The sequence below is a fragment of the Botrytis fragariae genome (genome assembly GCF_013461495.1).
Source record: "Botrytis fragariae strain BVB16 chromosome Unknown tig00000006, whole genome shotgun sequence".
In the NCBI taxonomy this organism is placed as follows: domain Eukaryota; kingdom Fungi; phylum Ascomycota; class Leotiomycetes; order Helotiales; family Sclerotiniaceae; genus Botrytis; species Botrytis fragariae.
The window spans coordinates 2,421,180-2,448,239 of NW_023500988.1; the positions used below are offsets into that span (position 1 = coordinate 2,421,180).

Sequence of the window (27,060 nt, forward strand, 5' to 3'; positions counted from 1 at the left end):
CCTATCCATGAAGACTATCCATCCATTGACCAATCCACCCATGTAGACCAGCCTCAACAAAGACAAGCCATCCCCGTCCAATTCTCTTATCAAGTTGCATTTTCGATTCGGGGGAATTAAGAGAATTACCCCTCTATGCGATTAGAAAATTACCCCTCTATTTGTTCTTATCGATAAGCGTGGCGAGCGTGGCTGGGCTGGCTGTCAGCTTGGGGTTGGTTTGGTGGGCGTTTACGGCGGGGATGATGAGGGTTTTGAAATTTCGAGAGTTTATAGTTTTTTGAGATTTGTTTGTTTTTTTGAATAGAGATTTAGATGTTTAGATGGATGGATGGATGGATGGATGGGTAGTTAAGTGTTTGGAGGGAGATGGTATATCTAATGATATCTATGTATGTTATGGTTTGGAGATGATAGTAGAGACCGTATACTCATGGAGGGGTGTTTCGGGGTACGTGTGATCTTTTTGGGGGGTTGGTTTGGGTTGGGTTTAGATGGGGAATGGATGTTCAGCTTGGTATGGTATAGTGCGGTATAATATGCTATGCTATGATATGATTACGAGTTTACGAGGTAAGTTACGAAATTGGGAGGACATGGGATGAGATGGTTGAGGATGTGAAGATGGAATTTCAACATCGATCGATGGATTCTAATTGCATAGGAGGGAATTGAGTTCAGATAGATAGATAGATCGTAGATAATGCAATCGTAGAAGGCTACGGGAAGGAGTTGGATGGCGATTCAATCTCACAGCGAGTAGAGAGATCCCTAGTCCCTATGCAAAGCTGATATATGCATGCCATGTATACTGGATCTACTGGACGTGCATAGGAAGAGATGTCGTGTTTATGCTTCTGTGCAGGTTGCAGGTTGCAGCGGGCGAACTAAGAATGGATGGAGGAAGTGGGATGTGCAACTGGGTGAATGGGTAATGTATAAAGGTTGGATGGATAAATAATATAAAACGCTAGATAACTTCATATATAAGCAAAATAGCGAAATATAAGGGTTTTATTAGTTATATTAACTCATTATAATACTGTTTTAAAAATCCTATTTTTAAATAATTCTATAAAACACTTTTTGGAATTGTGTAAGAAATCTTTATTTTATTAATATCTTAAAACTTTTACTTTGAAAAAATATAATATTCGAATTTATTAAAATGAAAAAAGTTAATCTACTGTTATTTAGTTTATTATTAATCTTCTTAAATAATAAATCTATATTATTATTCTTTATCTTATTATTATTTCAAACACTTCGTTATTTAGAAATAATTTAAGATTAAAGAGTAAAAGTATATATTTTATATTACTTTAAAATGTTTTATAATAATATTCGAGCTTTCTACTTTAAATAGAATATAAATTTAATAAGTAAATAAATAAATTATACTATTAAAACATATATAACACTCTAAAAATACTTTAGGAGATCCCCTCTTTTAAAAATCTTTTAGATTAATAAAATTATTCGATTTATAAACAGATCAAAGACAAATAGGTATATATTATATTAGAGAGTTGCTATAGTATTATCTTGGGAGAGTATTAATGAATTTGCTATTAGATGTGTTCTATATAGAGAAGATTATCAATGATATATTATTCTTCGAAAATCTTTTATTTTAGAAAAGAATTGATAATTTCCATTTTAATTTGTATTAAATCACCTCGATTGAATTAACGAAGAATAGGATATTATTTTATAGTCTAATGAAAGTTGGGTTTTTGTAGGAGTATATAAAAAGATTCATATTATATATCGAAAAAATAAAGCTTTTGATTCTATATATATATATATTAGAAAAGGAATGAAAAAAGTTAAATAGATGTTTTAGTGGTGTTTTTTTAGGGGAATCAGATAAGGGATTAGGAATATTTTAGGAAAAGGATTAGGGTTCTATTAATATTTAATTCTATCAAATATATATAATACTTATTATTTATAGTTGAATGAGGATAAATTTAGAATATAGATTTATATAGGATAAAGTATTAGGGTATATTGTAAAAACTATTATTTAAGATCTTCTTGAAAAATAAATTGAAAAAATGTATTAACTCTCTTATTTACTAGATCTCAATTCTATTAAGAATTATAGAATTAGATGAAAGATTGAATTTAGAATTATTATTATATTAACAAAATAAGCTATAATACATTTAGGAAAGTAGTAAAAGAGGCTTAGAAGGCTGTATTGGAAGATTATCTAAAAGGATTAATTAGATCTATAAAAGAGTATTATAAGGTAATAATTACTGTGAATAGTATATTTATTAAATTTTAATAATAATATTAATAACTTTACATACTCAAATATTTCTTTATAATATTTTTGCCAACTAGATTTCATTATATTAATTTTTAAAGAGCATAATGTTTTTATTGAATAAAACCCCTGTATATGAGGGAAACTATGGCCGCTTTTTGGTGGGTTTTACATTACTTATCTATCCAACCTTCGTATGCATGGAGATGCTTTTGTAATGGTTTGGGTCGTGTTTGGTGTTTGGGTGTTTCATTTAGATGCTTTGAGAGGTGCATGTTTCAGTGCTTTTCGGATGGGTTCGGGGATGGGAATGAGGGGTTGGGGGATACGGGATCGGAGGACGGGAATACGAATTGAAGAGGGAGGAGAGAATGGAGAGATTGGAGAGATTGGGGGATTGGGAAGACGAGGAAAGTTAGTTGGAGATGTGCTATGTAGAATGGGTGAGGTGATCATGGTGATGAGGCGATGACTTTGTATCATATGATCGGGGCGATAGAATGGGATGGTGGGGTGGTGAGACAAGATGGGATCGCAATCTTTGCATGTGATGATAGGGATGATGGTCTCTGCGTTTATTTAAGATCTTAGCAAGAATAGATTCTTGATTCATGAATTGGAGAGAGATAATTGGAGGTGCAGATGACCTTTTCATTGGTGAAGAAGGGGGGGGGGGATGGGGACTTAAACCTTGTATGGTAGATTCAAAGGGACGGATGATCAATTCATGAGAACCTTCTTCCTCAAACTCATGATTCGTACCTACCTGGTCTCGAGTACATCTATCTATAGTCAAGCTTATCCAAATCGCTCCAAGTTCTCTACATCCTCGAACAAAGTTAATGAGAAGAGCGCGCCAGAAAGGGGGTGTGTAGATAAAAGATTCGTGATATATTCAAACTGCATGCACGAGACGAATAGTACAGCATTCTCCACCCCGGAGCAAAGAAGCGCGCATTTATCACCAATGAAGAGAAGCAATGCTACTCAAGCACGGTAGGAAAGTACTGTGTTGTACACCAGAAGTTATCAAGTTCCTGTAGAAGAGTGGGGTACGTCATGATGATTTGGAGATGGGACATGACATTAGAGAGATGCCAATTGCGAAAGTCCAGTTGTTTTTACGAAGGACTCTTATGTGCATCATTGGGCTTTCGGATATCGAGAGAAGGAGGGTTAGGTAGATGTAGGTCGATGGCTAGTAAGAGGCGATTGGGAATGGGGTGGAAACACGTGTACGAACGATGGTCAAAGGATGAACTCACTAGTTGGTTCGGGTGCTTGGAAAGTGCTGTAAGGTTGAAACACGTTGAAGAAGGGAAATGAGGGAGGCTTGTGGGATAAAGTAGAATAGGATAGAATAGGAGGGGAAGAGGCATTTGTCAGAACTCAATTGCGAATTGGGTTGAGGATGATGTGGAGTTACGGAGTATGGTTGTGACGAAACTGGAGATGATTATGCTTGTTGAGTGGTGACAGGAAAGGAAAGGAAAGGGAGGCGAAGGAAAGCAACGGAAAGCAACGCAACGCAACGCAACGCAACGCAAGGCAAGGCAAGACCAAACATATATCTATCATAGTTCTAGAACAGGATAAAGTCAATTGAGGCGAAGTAAGATATAGTGGAGAGGAGGTGAGGAGGGAAGAGATGGATAGACGAGACACATTCAAAATTGCATGAATGGAATCAAGACTTTTGACACTCTGATTTCCAATGATGTTGGTTGGGATGGATGGGATGGATGGATGGGATGTCTTGGACCAATTGGGTGAGAGAATAAGCTGATGATGGAGTCAAATTGATACGTATACGAATGATAAGAATGAATTGGATTATGATTGAGACCATGGTTTTCCAATTGAGATCAATTGAGTTGTGATTCACGAGAAATCCGACTTCTTCATGATGGGTGAATGAATGAAGTGAAGCCTCATGTAAGATGTGATAGAGTATCGACTTTCCCCACATGCATCTTCATCAAGCATCTTCACCAAGCATCTTCACCATGGCCCATGGGCAAACACACCCAAGGCAAGCACGCAAGCAAGCAGCAGCAGCAGCAGCAGCACCTAAGCATTATTTTGGTTAGTTCCCACTTATGCAATCATGCCTTTTCATTTCTCTCCTTCTACCAACATTTGCCCAGCTGGAGGTGTAAATATACCATTGCATAAAATTATCCGCGGCCGCCGCTTCAATCGATCTGTAACACTCACTCACTCGCCCACTCGCCCACTCACTCACTCACTCACTCAACCTCTCTGATGACCCCAAGAAAGATGAATTTCCAATATTCGATTTTCACATTCTGGTGCATTTCCCTGGTGCACTTCCTTAGTGCCTTCAGATGTCAGCCTGACCTGTAGACTAAACCCAATATAGTATAATGTATCACATCACCAGCCAATGAATTAGCCAATGAATTAATTATCCCACCACGCTAAACCCAACCATGAACTTCTTCCAAGTTCGCTCAAGGTGAGTCACATCCTCTGTTACACATCTTCCTTCACTTCTTTCGCCGCTCTCATTCGACCAACCCATCAATATTGACCAACCACACGTTTCAATTGTCTTTTCTTGCAACCCAACTCATCTGAAAGTCTGCCAAAGTCTCCATCCATGAACGGAGAGGAAAAAGAGGGCTCAATTCTCAATTGGAGTCTCGGAAGCAGTAAGATACCGGTAGATGATCTCATGGAGGCTAATGAGAGTTTGACTTATCAATTGATTGATTTGTATCCATCACAATGAGACAATTGAGTGGTGAGTATCAGCGTGAGTGAGTGTGAGTATGAGTGAGTATGAGTGAGTATGAATGAGCATGAACGAGCATGAGCACCCGGGTATGAAGATGAGGGTGAGTACAGTAATTGAAATCCATCTTTTATCTCGTCCCCCCCTTCTATTAAGTTCTCACCGACCAAAGCACAGCAGTTATTTTTATTTTTGTTTTTATGTTGCCTTCCAATACATCTCGCTGACGGATGATTGGAACATTATATCATCATATCGCGATATGATTGGTCAATTGATGAAGTACAGTATCCTTCTGGTAGCTTCTACCTGGACAAGAGAAAAAGGCAAGCAGCAGAAAGGTATAGCAGAAAGGTATCTATCTGGCTGTCTAGCTCTCTAGCTCTCTAGCACCGACGCATCTCATACTATTGAAAAGAGGACGCATGTACCTACTTCTTCCCACGCCACGCTTCCCGGGACTGCCCGCCTCCTTCACTAGCACACGCAGACACAGCTCCCTTCACTCCAAACAAAAACAAAGAACCCCGGGTAGGTTGCAAAAAAGAAAAGAAAGAAAAAAGAATCAGGCAATACAAACAAAGATCAAGACCCATTGGCACCAATCAGCATGGTTGAAATCAGTCTAAGAAACATTCAAGTCTAACCGCTGCCTGACCTGACCAAGAAGCAAATTCAGTCTAAAACAGCATTCACACCTACCTAGGTACCTCCTTTTTTTGGTCATTATTTTATTATTATATTATCTCTTGTCTCTGTCCCCGCCGTTACCAGATTTTATTTATTCTTATTGGAATTGGAATTGGAATTCTATTTGTGTTTCCATTTCCACTATTATTATTATTATAATTATTATTGTTATTATCATCATCACCATTATTATTATTATTATTTTTATCAAGAATACTAAAACTTGATAATCATCACGCCAAAGAACTAGGATAACACCCTACATACCTTTTAACAAAGTACCATCTTCCAATTGCGCGTATTAGTGCATGACCAGTTGAATTGATCACCTCGTGGCAGCCTACGAACCGTCCGCTGCGTATTTGGGAATGACTGGTTAGAGTCATCCGCCTCCATCCATATTCATACACACTCCATACACACTACACACACTCTCTATACATCTTCTCACACCTCCCTCCTTTTCTCATTCAAAAAGAAGGGTACCATACCATAACACACCACACCAGGCCATACTTATTATACTTATTGTTCATCTCCCTCTCTCTCCCTCTCTCGCACATGCAATTCGTTTTCTCCTGTTGCTTGCTTCTTGTTATTCAACTCCTCCTCATCAAGCACTACACACACATCTCAACTCAACTCATTGCCATCTACTTTGTATTTGATTCGCAATTGATTGCATTCCTCTCTACATTCACCCACAACAATAACGCAGTACCCCGCCATACCTCAATTGAAATCCCATTTTCAATAAGCAAGACGTGGATCACACTTTGCATTGAATTGGGATCAATCACAAAGAACTTTCCAGCCTAATCCTCAGCTGACCAACACTACGCAACACTTACATATACACAGCCTTCTTGACGACATCTACGATATATCTGTCTCAATCCCCGAACTTTCTTTTTACTTCAGAAATCTTTTGTACGGATTTAAGAAACGGGAAATCCGATTTCCATTTGCTTGCTAGACCTAGAGTGGCGCGGGGCAACGAACAAACGATTATGGATGACAAAACATTCACCTCGATCCGGCAACCTTCTACTACCTTCGATTTCAGACACTCACCAATGACTACAAAACCATTCATCAATTCAACAACCTCTACTTCTACACACTCAACTCAATCCATCAAACCAATTCGTGCCGCATCTTCTCGCCCCATGAATATGGAACGCAAGAATAAGCTTGAGATCGCCAGTACGCTTATGTCACCTCCAGAGCCACTCCCTCTCGAAAACTTTACACATTCGTGCCTGCCATTCACAATGGATTCAAAGATGCGAAAATTACATTCAATCGTCGGTGCGACGTTTCCCATATCGCCACCTGTGTCTCCAGAGACCAAGGCGAGGTCACCAGAAGAGCCCGCTGGTTCACAAGCAATTACCGATCCAATTCTATATCCACTTTCCGACAATCAAAGCACATCTGCCACTCAATCATCCCTCTTCGCAGACAATGATGATCCTCTCGTTACACACCGTGTAGTCGATGGGCACGTTGCGGCCAGGAAAGCTAGCATGTTCCGAGAAGCCTCCCCTCCACGCCGCGATGAGTACGAGCTCGCTCTCGAATTTAAATCACAAGTTGTTAAGATTATGTCAAAGGATCCGGCTCTTTGGTTACGAAGGGAGATGGTTTATCTAAGGAGAGATCGAGAGTTGCAATCTGGTGCAAGGCGATGGACGAATATTGCTCCTGCCGTGGGAAGAAGCACAAGAGTTTTAGGCAACGCTGCTACCAGAGTCACAAAGACAGTACGTCCTCCTCGACCTACTCAGACACCTCGAGGTGTACGTACAGTATCCTCGACAACCCCTGGTCCCGATGTCAAGCGAGTTGCTCGGGAAGATAAGGATTTTGAGAACCTTCCAGATTACTGTCCACCAATTACCAGTCTTCCTAACAAACCCAATTCATTGAAAGTGGATTGGAAGGGTGCCCCAATTGATCTCCGCAGCGATCCAAATGTCCATCTTCTCCATCCGGATGAGGTCTCTCTTGCAGCCAATCTTCGTCTTGATTGTGCAACTTATCTCACATCTAAACGCCGAATCTTTATGAAAAGAATTGAAGCATTGAGAGTCGGGAAGGAGTTCAGAAAGACAGATGCTCAACAGGCATGTAAGATTGATGTCAACAAGGCTAGCAAACTTTGGCAAGCATTTGACAAGGTTGGCTGGCTCAATCCATCATGGGTCAAGAAGTATGCCTAGAGCGATGACTCTTGTCGGCTGATCAAATTTCGCCACTCAACACTATCACCTACCACTATGATTCTACTGGTATTCATATCAGTATACGAGCCACGATTACGACCATTGCCTGCCTTTTTTTCCCCCCCATGAATTGTTTATCGTTTTTAACTGCATTGCGACGGTTATTCGCTTACACTGAGACTCAACTTTTCTTGACATCACAGTTTTTACAAGCATATGGTACTTGGTCCATTTGTTTTCTTTCTATTTTCCGCCTGGTGCCTATCATACATACATATCAAGATCATATTATCTTGCATCGGGCTGCTTTGATACCCAAGAGAGCCTGCCCAGCTCCTCTCACGACAGCTTTTTCTTGTTTCATCTCTTTTGTTATTTATGGCAGGGGAATATTATATTCCAGCGTGTCTCGCTTCTTGCCTCTTATTCTTTGACTTTAAAGTCTGGATACATACATCTTCAACACCGTGGATGAATTTCTCCTTTTTTCATTTTTTAGATAGGATGGATTAGTTTGTTTTATGGAATATGATTGACCTCCTGGATGGAGGGAATATCATCGGGCGTTTTTATTGACACATGAGTGGTATCAACTCTACTCATGGACCATGGATGGTCTGGTTGTGGGGGGTATGGCATGGCATGGACGGGGCTTGTTTGGGGATTGGTTGGTTGCATTGGGTATGGGGTAGGCGGATTTTTCCACGTGCGTACAGATTGGATTAGAAGATTTGTGAGCGAGAGGAACACAACAATGAATGCACAGTGTGGTCTGGCATGGCATGTCATTAGATTGCATAGTTATGGCCTTTGAAAACTCGAGAATTATCTTGTATGAGATGGGATGGATCAATGAAATTTGAAGATGGATGGGTTGATACATACAGATATAGAGTGTCATAGTGCGTAATTAGTGCGTTGTGCGTTGGAAAGTTAGATAGTCTCTCTTCCATGAGAATTCTGGAATCGATATATTTTAAAGTATTTTTGACTTTGACAATTGTGCTTTTTGTTGTGTATTGTATGCTTTTATTACTTTGTGATCTTTGATGATTGAATGCGTGGATGGATGGAGGAGAGGGGATAGTGTGTTGATGATGTGTTGATGAATTATTGTATGTATACTTGGTCAATAGTGAATCAATTGTAATTGCACATACTCGAGTAGTATGAGTTATGTATGTATGTATGTATGTATGTATGTATGTATGTATGTATGTATGTATAGATATATGCTATAAAGCTTGAACAGATAGATAGATTGTTATCGCATCTATCCCATCTCAGCCAATCTCAGCCAATCTCAGCCAATCTAGCTACCCCATCTCATCTATACAATACAATACAGAGCACACAACACAATACATACATAATACATAGCACGGAGCTAGCTACCCAGTTACCTAGCCACCCAGTCAGCCAATAACCGATAACTAATACCTCACCCCCCCTTGCTTGCTTTGCTTGCTTTGCTTGTAAGCGAGATGTATATGATACTGCTACTGATACCGCGGTGAGGATATACTGAGGATACACCGAGGATGTACTAGAGCCTGGATCTTGAGGGGCTTTTCACGTTGTGTTGTGTAGACTGTATGGATGGGTGGGTTGTATAGATTGTATAGATTGTATTGTTTGTGTGTGTATCTCCGTCGGTCTGTCTGTCGGTCCTGCTAGTTGGTTATGCATGTGTTCTCTTGTGTGGCTCGCGGGATTATATGTATGTTGTAGGTACCTAGGTACCTACCAGTAGGTAGGCAGTTGCTAAAAGTCAGATGAGATGCTTGTTTGGCAGGAAGGGAGGGAGTGAGTGAGTGATGCTCTCATTGTTATGGTATATAGAGCTAGCTTATCACATTTTCTGGGTTCGAATTGTATAGTAGGTAGTAGGTATTCAAAAAAATCTTTATTCTTAGGTAATTGCAAATCTATGCTTTCCTGACCTATCATCATTATATCGTATCCTATCTCATCCTATTCTATCATATCCTGTTTCCTCTCGCAAGAACAACCATTCATTAAATATTAACCCAGATTAACCATCCACAATCAAGCCATTCCCTGTCCAGAATTAAGCAGACCCTCTCTCTTCGCTTCATTAATAGCCTTTAACTTTGCTGTTCCTACACCCGCAACACCAGCCTGTTGATCCTTGCCTAACCACGGTTTGACCGCATCTCCCAACATGCTTCCCGAAAGGAAATAGACGAACAATCCGAGGATAATCAACACAAATGCAATTGGATACAAATAGTAGATGGTGTATCCGAAAACGTTGATACCGATAACCACACCCCAGAAATTGGCCGTGAGGAGAGAGATATCAAAGAATGCCGCAGATGCCATTCGTAGGATAATAGGAGCGAGGGTGTAGAAAAGTGTAAGGGCGAGAGTATATCCAACAATATAACCTCCGACTTGGCCGTCCCAGACGGCGGTTTGGAAAGAGTGACGATCAAATATGGCAGCCGTGATACCGTTGATGATGATACCGAAGAGACCAAGCATGCCTAGGACTTCGTACATAGGACGTTTGGAAACGAACCATTCTTCAAAAACGTTTGAGAGACCATAGAGGGTTGCGCCTGCTAATGCAAAAAGATCACCCTTCAACATGGTAGGTGGATTGCCTCCATTTGAACCAGTGATATGATCAGATGCAAGGAGAATACCCATACCACCACAGCAAACGAGAATGGAAATAACTTGGAGCCACTTGTATCGAACACCGAGGAAAATGAACGAGACGATTACAACGCAAACGATGGACCAGAAGTTAATGAGTTGAGCGCTGAGGACATTAGCTGTAGGATGTTAGTAATTTTACAATATACATTTTTGAGAACTTGGGAATACGTACTCCATCGATAAGCCAAAACAGTGAAATAATTTCCCTCGACATCCATGAAAGACAAGATGACATACTTCCAGCCATCTACCCAGAGAAGCTTGAGAAAATCTCTCCATCCATACTTGTAGATGGTGTAAGTCGTGTAGATAGCGCACAACACGATGTAGTTAAAGAGAGTCTGAAAGGCTGGGATCGAGGTTCCCTTATTCGCAAGGAGTGTAGTGAATGTATTGGTGGCCGTGATACAAAGGGAGAGAATTTGTCTGTAAAACGAATAGGTTAGAATTGAAATAATGTGCTAAAATCAATTGGCATAAGGTAAGACGCGAGAAGTCCTTTTCAGGGCAATGGTGTTAGTTGTCTCATGGCTTGGTCTCCCAAGCTCTGAAGTAGCAAATACTTTATAAGTTGCAAAACATCATATGGACTCGTCGCCATCTCATGCCAAAATAGCGAAGGGGAAAAAACTTACCCAAGGAGTAAGATAATCCAAAAGTCTCTTGTGAGCAAATAAGCCCACCACTTTTTATTTTTGGTCTCCAAGTTTTCAATGGCATGTTCCAAAATCTCTCCGTTGACTTGATTTCCCGCGGCTCTATCGCTGGCCATACCAAAGCTTCCACTGCCCTGAGCGCCATCGCTGGATTTTGTATGTCTGTCCCCTTCCAAAGCATTGACATTGGTCTCTACTCCGGCAACTTTAACATTGTCTCCCATTTTAGAACTCATGTTGTCTTTCCCGAATCTTTCTCTATCGAATTCTAATCGATCCTGGCCCTCGTCTTGATATTCAGAATTGACGTCTGAGTCCGAGTCTGAATGAAAGGTGTCTTCTAAGAGTCCGGTTCTCGATTGTAGATCCACGATTGGTGCTGAAAAGGGTTTCCAGTACTTAGTCTGACGAAAGGTGGTAGTTTGGGTAGTAATGACGTTGATCGAATGAGGGGTTGGTACTAGTTATGGTCGGCTTATCGCAAAGTCGATTTTCCCAATGTGCAAATTAATTAATAAGTCTTTCTACTCCTCCACCGTTGTAAACTGTGAGCGCAAAGACTTCAAGTCGCTCACTATGATAATTATCTTATCTGGTTCATTGACCGATATCGTATACGGACGAGATGCAGTGAAGAGCAAAAGAAAAAGAAGAGAATCAGTGATGGGAATTCAGATTACTTTAACTTTTTTGATAAGCCTCCATTTATCAGACAGTGGGGCATGAGGTGCATAGTGGATCCAGTTGACAAGCAGAGTTCGTTAAAGGAAAGTCTATGATTGGATCAATGTATGCCAGAACCAGGATCTCGTCCGAAGCTAAGGGCGGGATAAGGTGAGCCTAGACTGGGGTCGGACAACCCCGATGAAGAAAAATGAAGAGTTTTTTGGTAGTAAAATTGGATTAGTGGATTGGATAAGTTTGTGAATACATTGAGAAGTGGCAGGACGACGTGGACGGTGAAGAATATCTGACACATGGGAATTGAGAAGTACGTGGGATATTTAGTCTCCAAAAATATAATATGTACGCCACTTTTTACAGCTCCACTAACGCCATCAAGCCATGCTTCGTCTCATTCGTGATATACACTTGGGCTTTGGGGATATGTGCATGTGCAGTATCTCACTCATCCCAAGAACTCCTTCAATGGTCCGCCGACATGTTCAACATCCAATAGGAATGTATCATGTCCAAATTGGCTCACGTCTTCTCCAAGCTCAACATGACTTACTTTGGTATTCCCTGCCTTCCTCAGCGTATCAGCAATTTCTCTTTGCTGCCATGCAGGGAACAAGATATCGCTAGAAATACCCATAACTAGAGTAGGATGATCTTTCATGGCTTTCATCCCAGATACCAAGTCCGCAGGGGGGCCTGAAGATGGCTCAATGGGTGTGTTGATATCTGTTGTCCCATTTGCTTCTGGTTGTTCCTGGTATGGGCTATCTGGAAGAGTCAGGCTGCATGCTGCATCTCCGAGAGAAGATTCAGATTCAGCCCCAGTTCCCTTACGTGCTAAATGATCTGCTCTTCGTGACGAAGCCGCCAGTTGATTTGTCGCTCCGAGGTCAAAGAGATCCATAGCTTTGCTAACATATAAAAGACTATTTGGATCGTACTCCAAACAAAATTTCTCCCCTGCATGATCTAGATAAGTCTCAATAAGGAAGTCTGGACACAAGGCAGGTTGCTTGCTTGGATCGGCTCTTCGTCGACCAAATCTTAACTCCCATTCAGGCCCCGAACGGTATGTTACAGTTGCGATTTCACGCGCAAGTTTCATGCCTGCGTGAGGGGGAATATGATCGTAGTAAAATCCTCGATTCCAATTCTTGTCCATCATCAACACTTGCCGTTGAGTATGGCGCATTGCAATGCTGTAAGGGTGGCTTCGTGCACATCCAGATATACTGGCCACTCGACCAACTCGTTCAGGAAACAGGACCCCAGCAGCCAATGATTGCATACCACCCATACTCGAGCCAACACTCGCATACAGTTTGGTGACTCCTAATCCATCGAGTAATCGAAACTGTGCCCGCACCATGTCCTCCATGGTAAGGATTGGGAATCTCGTCGCATATCGTTTTCCGTCTGCTGGGTCGATTGTCGAGGGTCCTGTCGAACCATAACATCCCCCGATAACATTCGTGCATATGACATGATATTTGTTCGTATCAAGGCTTTTATCCGGACCTATAAACTTTTCCCACCACCCTGGCTTAGGATTCGCTTCTGTTGAATGTGCATGTGAAGATGCAGACAATCCAGTGTGCAGTAAAATGACATTCGACTTGTCTGCGTTCATTTCACCCCATGATTCATAAGCAATGTCGAACTCTCGCAAGACTCCCCCCCAATCAAGCAACAAAGGATCGTCGCAGTGAAATTTAAGTGTTACTCCGCTAGTATAGGATGGTTCTGGGCCACTCGAAAGGGATCGAGCTTCTAAGGTTGCAGACTTGGTTTCGAGAGCATCTAGACAAGGGAATGCCATTGCCGGATTAGAAGCCTCTGCCAATGATGCCGGAGTAGCATTTCGTGAGCCGGATCCATGGTAGGATCTTATGATATTTTGTGAGGATGTTTGGAGAGGGTTGATAGCTTGAAAAGCCAATTGTCTTGTCCAAGGTCTTGGAACAGCTTTTGTACTCCTCACACCTGTTCTCGCAGCTGCGATAAGACTCCTGGCGGTGTTCATCTTTGATGGTTTGTATATTAAAAAGAAATCATTATCCTACTGAAGTTGGAGAAATCAACTTACATTTTAGAATTAATATGCAATTTTGTTTTGTCAGCGATTTCGGTCGAAACAAAAGCAGCCACTACTGGCTTACAATGCAGCTTCTAGATAGGACCATTAATTCTTTCAGCCAATTGCGTGCTAGAACGTGACATTTAGCTGGGTACATGGAAGGCTGAAGCCTTGCTTCTTTTCCCCATTCAAACTATCTTGTGGCCTCGCGCTAATGCTTGGACCCCGGAAGTGGGTACGTCATGGAGGCAACATCAACGGAACAGCCTTGGACGTGCATTTGTGACATAGCTGAACCGGCACAATGACAACCTGCTACCTTCAATACCCGATTTACCTACAAAAACATGCTTCAATTTGGAAAAGCTTTCTACAATACCATTTCCAACATAATGTCAGGAACAGACCAAAACGAAGAACCAGTGCTACCCCTCAACATGCAATTCTATGACTCCGAAAGATATCAGCCATCTTTAGAAGATGTGCTCACTGTTAAAAACATACTCTTCACCCTACGCCCAGAATCCCCGCTACCTCTAGAGCTTATCGATGCCATAATAGACTTATCCGAATATTGGCCTCATACAACAACCGAAGGGTTTCCTGGCCAGGAAGAAGGTGATCAGAACGTCAACATTAGCACACGAGAAGTCACCATCAGAGCCGGTGGGCCATCAGAGGATAAGTTCCTTTTACGGACCCTTCCCATCGGTTATCTCCCATCTCAAGGAAACAACAATGATTCATTTCCTCAAATCTATTCAGAAGACCAACGGAAATTTTCTAAACAGACACCCAAGCCTTTGCCAAAAGATCGAGAAATCCCACAAGATGCCACAGAGGAAGTCCTCAATAAGTGGATGGAGAGATCACAAATTCGTGGGGAATTCTCCTGCAAGAAAATCGTATTTCATATTAGGAGTCACGATCAAGGGTGGGGAGGTGTACGAACAGATAAAGGAACATACAGAGGATCATACACGTGGTTTGACGTTGGCCTGGAAAGAACATATGCCACGAGGAAAGGTATTTAAACATATTTTCTCCAGGCTCACTCCAACAATATACCCAATCTTCATGATCTAACAACTATCAAAGCAGCAGAACACATCTCGGAAAGCCCCTCTTTCCGTTTCTCCAACTCTAACTCCGACACACAAGAATCGACGAATGAGATTAAATGCAGTACACAAACAATCTCCCCCGATGTTCAAGATAACCCAAGCTATGATCGTGAAAACGACGCAAATCCGGCCACAAAATATCCACATATGTTTATACATTCACTAAACCCCGATAACAAGATCCTACAGAAAAACAAAACCGCAACAAGAGTTTTTGAAGACCATAAGATAATATGGAGATTCAACGATGATATACATCCAGAAAGTCCCGAAGCGGACGAACTAGAAGCACAAGGCAGAGGACGAGAAACTGCTAATGGCGAATTTATTCGTAACTTGAAAGTTGGTGATGTGGTAACGCTTTGGGCGAAAGCAAGGTTTCCAGGTTGGGCTAATACTGTGGAGGATGTCAAAATGGATGTTTATTATGCGGTTTAAATGTGTGTTCTATCTACGTGTTATCCGGTGTTATTCAGGAGTCATTATGGAGAGATTTAGAATCGTTTGGAGGAGCTCACACTTGCTGTTTCCGGGGTGTTGTTGAAGAGAAAACTGGGAAAGGTGGTGTGTCGTTACCGGAGATTGGTGTAAATGTTGGCATGAGGTAGGACGTTCGTCGAGGATTATATTGTTCGTGCTGCTTGCCCATGATGAGATGATAGGATAGGTTCAAATTGATATACGAGTGGGGAGGAGTGATGAATTAGCTTAATGATACCATGGTACCAACCACACACTGAAAAATTACATTGTTTTGAAGAATTGTTTCCATCTTCAGTATCCGACCCTATGTTGTGATGACACTTGTTTCGATCTGTCTTGGGAAACACACCAGCGCCCGTTCAATACTAATTGTTAAAGTCAACCTATTCTGGAACGATTCATATCTATCTTAAACACCTGTAAAGATATACACATAACAATTTACGACGAAATTTCATTTATGCATGCCTTATACACTTTTAATTTTATCATACAAGTAATCCCCCGCATCCATTTTAACTACATCACTGAATCTTCTTTCCACTAGTCGCCAACTTCACTGGTACAGGCTTACTCCATAACCAAAGAGCAACGAATGCAACCCATCCTGTAACTGTGGCGCCGATTCCGGCAATCCATGGCCAAGCATTGCTGATTGCCCAACTTCTGGTGTATTCGTCGTGGGCAAAGTGTCTTACTGTGACGGTGTTCTTTTCCTCGATAGTGGTGAAGAATGGGCGCTTGTAGTTGACCTTGAAGTTAAAGATACCGTGTTGATCTGGAAGCTTGAAGCTTGTGGTATATGTTTGAGACTCGGGAGTGCTAGTTGATGGCTTAAGCACAAGACGATGGAATGGTGAAAGCATAGAGAATTCGAGTTGGAGGGAGTCTCCAGTTGGTGGGGTAAATGGAACCCATTTGTCCCATGAATACTCAGAAAGCTCGATTTCGTATGTCTGTTAAATTGTAAGCTATGTTTCAATAATGCCAATTGCGTTACTTACCACATCGTTCTTAATTCTGTAGATCTTTGGGTTGGTGTCATTGCTCTTGACACCATTTTCATGAAGGTAATGCTTGATGCTTCCAACCTTAAGGACTCCAATTTCTTTGAAGGTCCAGCCGGTAACCTCTTTCGAGAATTCTTGGTTGGCAGTTTTGGTCTCCTTGGCGTCAGATCCAACACCTCCCATTCCAATGCTACGCTTGACCTTAGCATCGAACCATGTGTCCTCAAGAATCTCTGATGACCCAATAACTGTGAATCTAGCAGAGTTTCTAGCTTGCATGGTGGTAATGAGTGATAATTGTTGTCCAACGGCAAATGGGTCTTCTACACCCTCGATATCCTCCTTGGGGTTGTAAGAGTATGCGGTTCTTGGAGCTCGGAGTAGTGGAGTCAATAATGGACTGGTGTTTCCCAATGTCTGTCCAACAGCTCTTGGGAAAGCAATGACTTCCCCGCCTTTGCCATCTCCACGGAAGTAGTTCTTAACATCTGGTCTGACAGCGTCTGGTCGTGGCAGAAGAACAACGTCATGCTTCTCTGCAGCACTCAATGTATCATAGTTGAAGTGATCAACAACAAGAGAATTGCGGTCCGTTGGAAGGTGGATGTCGAGCTCCAAGAGTAATGAGACAAGGGCAGTGGGGGTAGGGTGAGATGATGAGAGTGTTAATAGGATATTTCCGCCCTTGTTAATAAAGTCAAGAAGGAGCTTTGGTGTCAAAGCTGGTCCCAAACCTGCTACGTGTTAATTGGGCTCATTCCAGTGAAATAGGACTCGTACCTTTTGACTTGGATGGCAAGATGAGTAGATGGTCGAAGGAGCGCTCTCCTAATTCAAAAAGTCCCAATTTCTCGTTTTTCGGTGAATCGTATGTTAATTTATATCCTCGTGCTATTTGCGCAGATAATTTAGTAAAATGAACCTCACAATTGTAAATTTGCTACCACAAATAGCTACGACATACCTTCAAGATCTCCAAAGTATTTCGAGTATTTCGACTTCTCAGACAATTCCTCCAATACAACTAATAATTTGTTTCCGCCAGCACTCAAAGCTGAGACGGCACTGAGCAAGCCCAGCAACAGAAAAGAAAGAATCCACCTCATATTTTTGTTGTGGTTGACTTCAATATTCTTTCTTTCCAAATTATGAATTGCGCGGCTTGGAAGCTTTAGGAAACGTATGCAATGCCAAGAGTTTCCCACGGCGACAGGGATTCTGATTAGTGTCTGATTGCTACACGTGATGCTGGTAAGAACTCGCGACATCAACGTCGAACTTCCAGCCTCGAGCGATTTTAAACCCCGCGAAAGAAATCAGCAATAAGAAATTCTGTAAGTTGTTTGATATTCGATCATATAAGAAGAAGGAGCAATTTTATTCCTAGGAACATGCTAATAACCATAGACAAAATGTCGTCCACAATACCACGATTCTTCTCTCAGCCTTTTCGCTACATGCGATGGGCAGCCATTGAAAAGCCCGCTATCTTCTTCTCCATAGCTATCGGGAGCATTGGACCAATTCTCGTTCTCACAGTACCAAAGATCCGTCACAGACTCGGGGATGGACCAAGACCGCAGATTCCTTTGACATATCCAAGTAGGTTGATGCACAAATTGGGGTTTAAAAGCCAATAATGTTTGCAACTACTAATGTATGTGTTTCGCGCAGTGCCTTCTGGACCAAGAAAACCTTTGAGTGGTTACGATGACGAGTAAAGTTTTATGGGGGTCAGGGAGGTTGTCGGACGAAACAATCGTGTTTGTACATAGGAATGGCGTCAATGAATCGAGGGAATACCTTTACAAATGATATCATAGCGATACATTGCCAAAACGATCCGATGATCAAGTTCGACTTGATGCGACTGTTCAGCGAGAAACTTGAGGTAGGGTCTCATATTTGTATTCCTAGTGGAAGACGAAAAATTGATCTTTTACCCCTGCCTCAAAAAATGATCGCATTTCTCTTTTGGCTATGGACAACTCGAAGCTTTTTATCAAGAGCCCAGTGACAGAATCTTATGTATAATGAATACCATCCACTGGCTATCGACGTGAAGAATATCACAACTGTTCGCAAGTGCTGTCCTCGAAATCATTACTCTGTACTGCCGTTCTTGATATTTACAATGTTTATTATTTTGTTAGTTACTCAGCGCCCGTCTAGACAACATAAATGCTCTGGCTGTCTGTTAAAGTAAAAGTAAAATAAATGCGTCGAATTTTTAGAAGAAGAATCCGCTATCTACATCCGCAAGGCAAGTGGAGCACGTCAATATCCCCTACATAGTCAATCAAATAGGGCCAAAATTGGCACAGCTGGCAAAGGTTCATGATCGTTTTAAATCTTCACAATTGTTCATACATGCAGACAGATAGTGTTAGCCAGTCCTTCTCCATCTTTTGTGCTTGCAACTAGATGAATAGAAATTGATCGTCGTGAGTCCTCTTTTCCTCCCCAAAGAACCAATCAGCCAGCCACTCTATTTTGCTTACTTGGAGGGCAAAGTTAGATATGTCAAAATGCTTTGATCATATAGGCAAAACTTCAAACTCCTGGGTGGAATTTATGAATTTGTGCGCTCCCTAGTCAGGGAATACCTCGTCAGGTTGCGTCTAGAAGTTCTCACTGGTCTTAATATCCTCTATTTTCATGGTAGAGGGCCCAAAGGTCGAGGAGACTTTGCTAACTGACAGAACACACCTTATTTCATGTCGTATACGTAGAAGTGTAGTATATTCACTTGCATCGATCTAGTCAAAATCCGCTTGTGCGAGGCCCACTCCTAAACAGTAGTGAATCTTCATATCGAACCACATTACTTTCAGAGGTCTTACTTATCAAAGAAGCAAAACCTACAAGCCTCCCCTATATTACGCTTATTGTGGAAGCGTAACTCGAGAGGGGGCTATCCTTGGCCCAGAAGAGAGAGATCCTGTTATTGACAAAGCCGAATTCCCTAGACAAACCACTGAGCCATAAGCCCAAAGGTCGGAGAGACTTTGCTAACTGATGCAGTGTCGCTTATTTCACATTTTATTGTCATCTCCCTCAGTCTGAACTCTCAACACGCAGCCCCACTGATATATAAAAGAAACTTACCTACAAAAGTGCAAAATCTTCACGGAAAGTCTGTCATTGGCTGGGAAGCAAAACTCCTCACTGCGGTGCGAACGGCTGAAATTATCGGTCCCAACCAGATCAGCTTTCACCTCGATGTTGTCATTATCAGAGCTGGGATCCCTAATCAAAAAGACTTGATTTCAAAAGGCCAGGGAGACTTTGTCAACGAATATGATGTTACTTAGGTTGGATCATACAGTAGAGTTTCAATCCATCTTTATCTTTATCTTCATGTGAATGATAACCATTATCCGCAGTTGATACTTCAAGTAAATCTAATTGGAATTGAGAATCACCATTTCGGCTCTCAATTCATACACTATGTAGCAACGAGCTCGCGGTGGGGTATCATTGTAGGCTGTATTCAGAGCAAACTAATTACTCCTCGAGTTACTACGATATGTTCTCAAAGATTTTGCGCCCCAAATGTCTCTATGTCATAAGTTTATACCTTACTAGAAGCCCAATTTCGAGACATCAGCGCTAGTAGGCTTTCCTTGTATCATCTCCGCCATTACTTTCCCAGTACCCAAGCTCATGCTGATACCCCAAGGTCCATGCCCTGCCGCGAGCCAGATTCCTCCATCTCTATCATTCCTGGTACTCATTCCACCCAGATTATCATCAGCCACCTTCGCCAAAATCGGCGTTCCCCTTTTCGTAACCGGTCGGAAGCATAAACCTTTTCTAACAACTTCCATTTCAAAGCTTTCGTCAAAACCAAACATTCTTCTCGCCGTGTTCTCTAATCTCTGTATAGCATCTTCTTGAAACTTGGATTCTGTTGCAAGTTTTGGTAATGGTTCAGTAGAGGAGTTTAGACCTGCGATATAGATCTCACCACCCTTCCTCGAAAACACTTCAGGACAATAGCCCTCCTCATCACTAGCAAATACAGCTTGGCATTCTTTCTCTTCCATCTTCTCGTTCCAATTTGGTGTCCTCACTACCAAAGAATGACCAGCCAAACTAGTGATGGGTAATTTCAATGTTGATTCTGGGAACAAGGTAGAGAATACCTTAGGTGACCAACATCCTGCTGCTATCAGAATTTTTGTACACGGAATATCTGATTCAATATTGGTAGAGGTATTCAAGATACGTATACTAGATATCTCGGATCTCATGTCTTGGTGAACGGATAATGCCTTCGCAGGGTGATGAAGTTGTACGCCGCGCTCAAGACAGCTGGCAAGGAGGAACTGACACAACTTGAGGGGGTCACTTGATATGTTAGTGTGATTCCGTCAGTGGATGATGTTTTGGATGAACCCACACTTGAGCTGTACTTCCCTCTTTACTAATAGATTCCATTTCATCACCCTCAATCTTTTTGAACCACTTAGGCCACTCTCCAGTAATCCTTGCCGCTTCCTTTACACCTAACCCATCGTTACCACTAGCAGTCTCAGCTCTACTCCCGCCCACTCTCAACCAATCGTCTCCTCTAACACCCTTCTTCCCGCTCTTTCTCGCGTTTTCCGCAGCAATATGACTCATATAATTCATACTCCTACTCACACTATATCCCCATTTCTCAGCACCAGAATTTTCCTCGGCAAGTTTTTTATGTTCCTCGAAACTCAAGAACCCCAAGCTAGATGATTCATCACAAAACCAATCTCGAGAAAGAAATCCAGCTGCGTAACCTGAAGCGGATGAGAAAAGTGTGGGAGATGGGTCTACGAGCTGAATGGTGGAGGGGTCTTGGGAGAGAGAGAGATAGTATGCGGTTGAAAGACCGATGATACCGGTGCCGAGGATTACGGTATTGGACATTTTGAGTATTTTGGAAGTAGAATTCTGATAAATCAATATACACGTAAGATTTGAACTTAGCAAATCATACAGAACAGACAGACGTTAAGTAGGTGCTTCAATGCTGCATATCGACGACGCCCTTCCCCGCAATCGGCATGACGTAATGGTTCAATGATAGTGAAGCATTCTTCTAGATATATGTGAATTGAGTGTTGGCAACGGTGGAACAGATATGCTAGTTGATAAGCATACGTAAAGTAGTCCTAGGTAACCACGAATAGTTGAATTGAACTTTTTCTTATCTCAAACTCCCCATATGCATGAGTGAGTGAGCAGTGTTGAAGCTCCAAATTAAGTAAACAGAAGATCTCAATTGCCCCACCAAAAGACATCACGCTTTTCTCACCACTCTCACACCCGTTCAATCACCACACCATACCATTTTAAGAACGAACTCATAAAACCATCGATACACGAAAAAACAGAATGGCACCCAGAACAATTCTTCTCACAGGCGCAAGTCGGGGAATTGGCCTTGCAATTGCCCAAAAACTTCTGAGGGAAAAACACAATGTGGTACTTGTAGCTAGGACTGCAGGACCCATGGAGGAATTGAAGAAGCAGTATCCGGAACAGGTGGAAGTTGTTGTGGGGGACTTGAGTGATTTCAAGGTGAGTATTGAGTATGTTTGCTGTTGGAAATTTCCCGAATTTGGATGATTGTAGATTGACTATTGAACTCTAGTGAGAATATGGTTGGAAATGCAGATGCAGGTAGTCAGTAGTCTGCTTTGGCTACTTCTGGAAATGTTTCAACTGCATCATTCTTGATTGAGAATGCGCCATAAATAAATCGTGCCTACCTGTTCCATTATTTTGCTTTCTTCCTATAATACCATTTTTAAGACTCAAGAGCCTACAGCTAACCAAGTCCTCCATTGCCAGGTAGGACCACAAGCCGTCGAAACCACCATCAAACGCTTCTCCAAACTAGACAGTCTAATCGTCAACCACGGAACCTTGTCCCCAGTAAAACGTATAGCCGACAGCACCCCCGAAGAATGGCGGGGTCTATTTGACATCAATTTCTTCAGCGCGCTAGCATTCGTTCGTCTCCCTCTCCTTTTTCTCTCCTCCCCGTACTCCAAGATCTAACCATGCCCCAGATAACCCCTTCAATTCCTTATCTGCGCACCACCCGCGGCACCATCTTGCTCACCTCTTCCGGCGCAGCTGCTTCATCCTATAGTACCTGGGGCCCCTATGGTTCCTCCAAAGTAGCTCTCAATCATCTCGCCCAGACCCTTTCAGTTGAAGAACCACTGATCACCAGTCTTGCCATCAGGCCTGGAGTTGTGGATACAGAGATGCAAAAGGAGGTGCGGGGTCATAGTACCAGCGGCGTAATGGATAAGAAAGATGCCGAGAAATTCATTGGTTTACATGAAGGGGGAAAATTGTTGAAAGCAGAGCAGCCAGGCGGTGTTATGGCTGGATTGGCTAGCGATGAAAAACTGAGAGATGAGGGGCTAAGTGGCAGGTTTTTGAGGTGAGTTGTTCTAACCTCGAAGATGAAAATACAGCTAGGAACTGATGCGATTCAAACAGTTGGGATGATCAATTGTTGCAGAGATATCAGGAGTAGGTTCCGAGTCATATGTGATAGAAGGCGTAGATGGAAAAGGGCGGGATGAAGCATAAATATAGAATAGCGTTTTTCTTTCCATGAAAGACTAGAGCAGGATACATGAACACAGACCAATCATAGTTCACCAGCAAACACGATCTTCACTTTTGATGAAAGGAACCAGCCAATTACATGTTTGTCCTTTCACTTGGAAAAGTCTTGTTGCATATCTGAAATAATTAATTATCGTGATTTTATTGACTTCAATCGAAAGTCACAAAATGCGACTTTTCTTCTCGACCTCAATTAGAGTAGTATATCTTTCTCTCCAACGTATCACCTTATCTTTACAAGAAGCATACCACGAACTGCCTGAATCAAATCCATCGATATGGAACAAATGTATAAGTTTACATCTAGCCAGCCCTCCGGGTATCATGCATAAAGGGTCTTACTCTTCCTCATTCAACTACGGCTCTCTTCCCGCCTCCCCACCATCCATTATTGTCTGCTTTCAAACATTGACGTGGCGAATGCCAGGATAGAGTCTCTGGCTCATTGTGCCTTCTATGTTATTCTGAAAAGGCAGAGTTTACACTCACTCAAGACGAAGCTCCTGGTTTAGGACCACCCTGCGCGCTCCCGCCTCGCTTCATTAACCCGGCAAAGAAAGATGCTAATGCTTCGTTTTGAACTTTGCCTTCCGCGGATGGATCAGTACGAGTGCCTGGTGCTGCCGACTCTGGTGAAGAATATGCTTGTCGGTCCTGCGCCTGGTTAGTTTTGCCCAAAGTCGCCAGATAAGGAAAAGCACTTACCCGTAATCTTTGCAACATATCATCGGCATCGACCTGAATACCGCCCATATTAAACTGTACCGGGCCGATATGCTCACTAACTCTTCCTTCATCCGATGCTTTATCCTCGCCATTCCCGTATTCACTAGACACCTTGCGACCATTAACCAAGCGACTACTATCTACACTCGAGACATCTGGCCCTTGACTAATTGTATGCAAAATTTCGACCTGAGAAGCCAGGAAACTCTGAGCATCAAGACTAGATACTTCCAACTTAAGACCTTGTGATTCTGCAGACGTGGCTTGCAGAGCATCGAGACTGGGATCTCGAATGACTTCTTCGTATGCTGATACCGCGCTTTCAGGTACTGGCAACGGTGGTTGTGAGTGTGTACTACTATCATCGCTAGATGAATCTTCTTCAATGTCAAGTGACCAGCCTTTGTTCACTTCCTCTACATTGAAACCTTCGCGCAGGACTCGGATTTTACCCCAAGAGTCCCAATTTGGCGGCACAACTACCTTGTCGCGATCAATAAGATTGTGTCTGATAGGTTGCCTTTTGAGAAGAGAATGTATGCCGAGAGAGGAGTGTATTAAGCCTTGCAGAGGACTAATAACCCCTGGTGTTGTGTATATGAGGGATGCCCCATCTGATATAGTTAGCATATGTGTTTGATTGGTGTAAATATATAACCTACGCTTGAGAAGGATTGTGCGCAAATACTGTAGAACGTAATCAAACTCATCTTCTCTCCAAGACCGTTCCTTCTCCAGTGTTTCGATTTTATCAGACTAGACACCTGTCAATATAGCACATATGCGCCTGCACAAAAGAACCTACGTTTTGACAAACCACGCAAAGTGGTAAACCCAAAGCCTCTTCCCATTCTCCAGGACCCAACGGCAAGCTAACATCCCCCTCAGTAGCAGTGCTTCCTCCACCATCTAAAGTACTTCCACCACGCCCTCTATCTCTCCAACTAATCATTACCTCTTCCATTTTCTCCTTACAATCCTCATCCAGAGATATCAATAACGGCCGCAGAAGACGTATCCAGTCCCGTAATTCTCTCAGCCAGAACCATGGTTGCGACCAGTCTAGTAATATGACAATAAGAGTATTTGGGATTGTTTGTGGCGTGAGAAGTGGTTGCATCAGAGGTGTGAAGGAGGGCGAAGGGTCGGCGAGTAGGTATAAGGACAATCGAGCCAAAATATCTAGATAGAGTTAGGTTCTCGTCAAAGTAGTCAACCGAGCCAAATTAAGCATACCTTCATGATCCGCATCCAAAACATCATGATATGTGTATCCCAAAGCAAAGTTGTTTGCAATAGGAGGTTGTTTGCTACTTTGTCTATCCTGAGATTTCCTGGTCTCATCCACCGACAAAGCCTCCAGAAATTCTTTCTGTGAATCCGCGGTTCCTCCTATTTCATATTAGTATATCCCCTCTTCAGCAAATTCGGGATGCTGCTGCAGTACCTAGCACAAGGATATTCTTCTCCGGTAATCGTTTTCCACTTGCGACTCCATCCAACATGGATGACCACATATCCTTTTTCTCCTCATCTTCCGTTGATGTCGTAGCTTGTGTATACGTCGACGCCCTGTTGTTTGCCATATCCGCTGTTTTGGAAGTTTATTTACTTCCTTTCCCCTGTGTTGCACTCGTAACCATGCAGTTTGTAGGTCAATCTTTGAAGCCTGAGTAATTGTCGTTGGTTTCTCCCGACCCAAAAACTTCCCATCCGGTATATGGGAGGTAAGAGATCAATAAATTCCGTATTTATCGCATTGGCTATTCTAGGCCTCATCAAGTTCTGTGGTTTGGGGAAGCTTCATAAAGTTGTGAACGTAAATCAATGCAGTGGAACACGCGAGGCAGGGGCCCAAATTTATTATTTTGCAGCCTTGTCCTTGCTTCTTCTGCCTCACCTACCTAGTGCATCTGTTACAACTCATTACTCTAGGCACAACAATATGAATAGTATTCGTCAGATTCAAGAGCTTAACAGACGTGAATTGGAGAATGGAGTGTAAGTTGGCAATTATCTTTACTTCAATGCTAAACTGACTATTCTCTAGTTCTCCATCCGCCTCGTGGCATACGGATTATCGCGACACAGCTTACATCTACATAGGCGGCCTTCCTTTTGAGCTCTCCGAAGGCGATATTCTGACTATATTCTCACAATATGGCGAGCCTACATATATAAATTTAATACGGGACAAAGAAACCGGAAAATCTAAAGGGTTTGCATTCTTGAAATATGAGGATCAGAGGAGTACGGATTTAGCTGTCGACAATTTAGGAGGCGCGGTAATTGCGGGCAGGACGCTGAAAGTGGACCATACGAGGTACAAGAGGAAGGAGGGAGAAGAAGATACTGGAATGGATCTAAATGGGGAGCTGGATGGAGAAGGAGATGAGAGGCGGAAGAGGAGAAGGACCAGTGGGGGGAGTGAGGATAGCGACGACGAAGAAGAACAGAGACCAATGCTCAAAGAGGAAAGGGAATTAGCATTGCTAATCAGGGACCATGATGAGGACGATCCGATGAAAGCATTTCTGATTGAGGAGAAGAAGGAAGAAGTCGCAAAAGCACTGGCAAAGGCCAAAGGAGGAAGCAAATCTGAGAGGTCTGAAAAGAATAGAAAGCATAGACATCACCATAGGTCTAGGCGGATCAAGAGTGAGGAAGATTTGGATGATGGCCATCGATCTCGGCATAGGTCTCATGGCCATGATAGAGACCGGGATCGAGATCGCGAGTCTAGGAGAAGATCTCCAGACGATGACGGAAAAGAAAGGAGGTCACGGCGAGAAAGATCACCAAGGGAAGATGAGCGTGATGAATTCACTTCTCGATCACGGAGAGATAAAGAAGAAGATGCGCCAAGGCGTCGCGATTATGAACGAGATGGTAGGCCCAAGGATAGGACCAGTGAGCGACGAGAAAAGAGAGATGATTCAAGGGGGTACGAACATGATAGGCGGATGCACTAGTAATGTGGTGTAAGAGAACCTTAGCATTGGCTTGTAAGAGATTCTATGACCTGTTTGAC

The 27,060-nt window shown here is 42.4% G+C and overlaps 9 protein-coding genes across 9 annotated transcripts; 5 read left to right on the plus strand and 4 right to left on the minus strand.

The window, feature by feature from the left end:
- Positions 1–6,736: 6,736 nt before the first annotated feature.
- Positions 6,737–7,951, plus strand: Bfra_001899 (putative swirm domain-containing protein; the record flags this gene model as incomplete). Its single annotated transcript, XM_037332324.1, has 1 exon — positions 6,737–7,951. The coding sequence occupies one exon, from the start codon at positions 6,737–6,739 to the stop codon at positions 7,949–7,951; it is 1,215 nt and encodes a 404-aa protein (XP_037196478.1).
- Positions 7,952–10,003: 2,052 nt separating this feature from the next.
- Positions 10,004–14,002, minus strand: Bfra_001900 (putative homoserine o-acetyltransferase protein; the record flags this gene model as incomplete). The annotated part of the gene is made up of 4 exons (XM_037332325.1): positions 10,004–10,758; positions 10,815–11,068; positions 11,278–11,702; positions 12,533–14,002. The coding sequence occupies 4 exons, from the start codon at positions 14,000–14,002 to the stop codon at positions 10,004–10,006; spliced, it is 2,904 nt and encodes a 967-aa protein (XP_037196479.1).
- A 401-nt stretch (positions 14,003–14,403) lies between these two features.
- Bfra_001901 (uncharacterized protein) lies at positions 14,404–15,788 on the plus strand (the record flags this gene model as incomplete). Its single annotated transcript, XM_037332326.1, has 3 exons — positions 14,404–15,082; positions 15,155–15,612; positions 15,657–15,788. The coding sequence occupies 3 exons, from the start codon at positions 14,404–14,406 to the stop codon at positions 15,786–15,788; spliced, it is 1,269 nt and encodes a 422-aa protein (XP_037196480.1).
- A 399-nt stretch (positions 15,789–16,187) lies between these two features.
- Bfra_001902 (putative oligosaccharyl transferase subunit protein) lies at positions 16,188–17,779 on the minus strand (the record flags this gene model as incomplete). The annotated part of the gene is made up of 4 exons (XM_037332327.1): positions 16,188–16,619; positions 16,668–17,407; positions 17,454–17,564; positions 17,638–17,779. The coding sequence occupies 4 exons, from the start codon at positions 17,777–17,779 to the stop codon at positions 16,188–16,190; spliced, it is 1,425 nt and encodes a 474-aa protein (XP_037196481.1).
- Positions 17,780–18,085: 306 nt separating this feature from the next.
- Positions 18,086–18,394, plus strand: Bfra_001903 (putative nadh-ubiquinone oxidoreductase kda subunit protein; the record flags this gene model as incomplete). Its single annotated transcript, XM_037332328.1, has 2 exons — positions 18,086–18,275; positions 18,348–18,394. The coding sequence occupies 2 exons, from the start codon at positions 18,086–18,088 to the stop codon at positions 18,392–18,394; spliced, it is 237 nt and encodes a 78-aa protein (XP_037196482.1).
- Positions 18,395–20,257: 1,863 nt separating this feature from the next.
- Bfra_001904 (putative fad dependent oxidoreductase superfamily protein) lies at positions 20,258–21,581 on the minus strand (the record flags this gene model as incomplete). The annotated part of the gene is made up of 2 exons (XM_037332329.1): positions 20,258–21,026; positions 21,079–21,581. The coding sequence occupies 2 exons, from the start codon at positions 21,579–21,581 to the stop codon at positions 20,258–20,260; spliced, it is 1,272 nt and encodes a 423-aa protein (XP_037196483.1).
- A 468-nt stretch (positions 21,582–22,049) lies between these two features.
- Positions 22,050–23,208, plus strand: Bfra_001905 (putative short-chain dehydrogenase protein; the record flags this gene model as incomplete). Its single annotated transcript, XM_037332330.1, has 4 exons — positions 22,050–22,235; positions 22,509–22,670; positions 22,730–23,112; positions 23,172–23,208. 4 exons carry the CDS (start codon positions 22,050–22,052, stop codon positions 23,206–23,208), a joined length of 768 nt encoding a protein of 255 aa, XP_037196484.1.
- A 584-nt stretch (positions 23,209–23,792) lies between these two features.
- Positions 23,793–25,615, minus strand: Bfra_001906 (putative dynein light intermediate chain protein; the record flags this gene model as incomplete). The annotated part of the gene is made up of 6 exons (XM_037332331.1): positions 23,793–23,957; positions 24,009–24,643; positions 24,692–24,785; positions 24,835–25,211; positions 25,266–25,421; positions 25,477–25,615. The coding sequence occupies 6 exons, from the start codon at positions 25,613–25,615 to the stop codon at positions 23,793–23,795; spliced, it is 1,566 nt and encodes a 521-aa protein (XP_037196485.1).
- Positions 25,616–25,974: 359 nt separating this feature from the next.
- Bfra_001907 (putative rna binding domain-containing protein) lies at positions 25,975–27,001 on the plus strand (the record flags this gene model as incomplete). The annotated part of the gene is made up of 2 exons (XM_037332332.1): positions 25,975–26,030; positions 26,080–27,001. 2 exons carry the CDS (start codon positions 25,975–25,977, stop codon positions 26,999–27,001), a joined length of 978 nt encoding a protein of 325 aa, XP_037196486.1.
- Between the last annotated feature and the right edge of the window lie 59 nt (positions 27,002–27,060).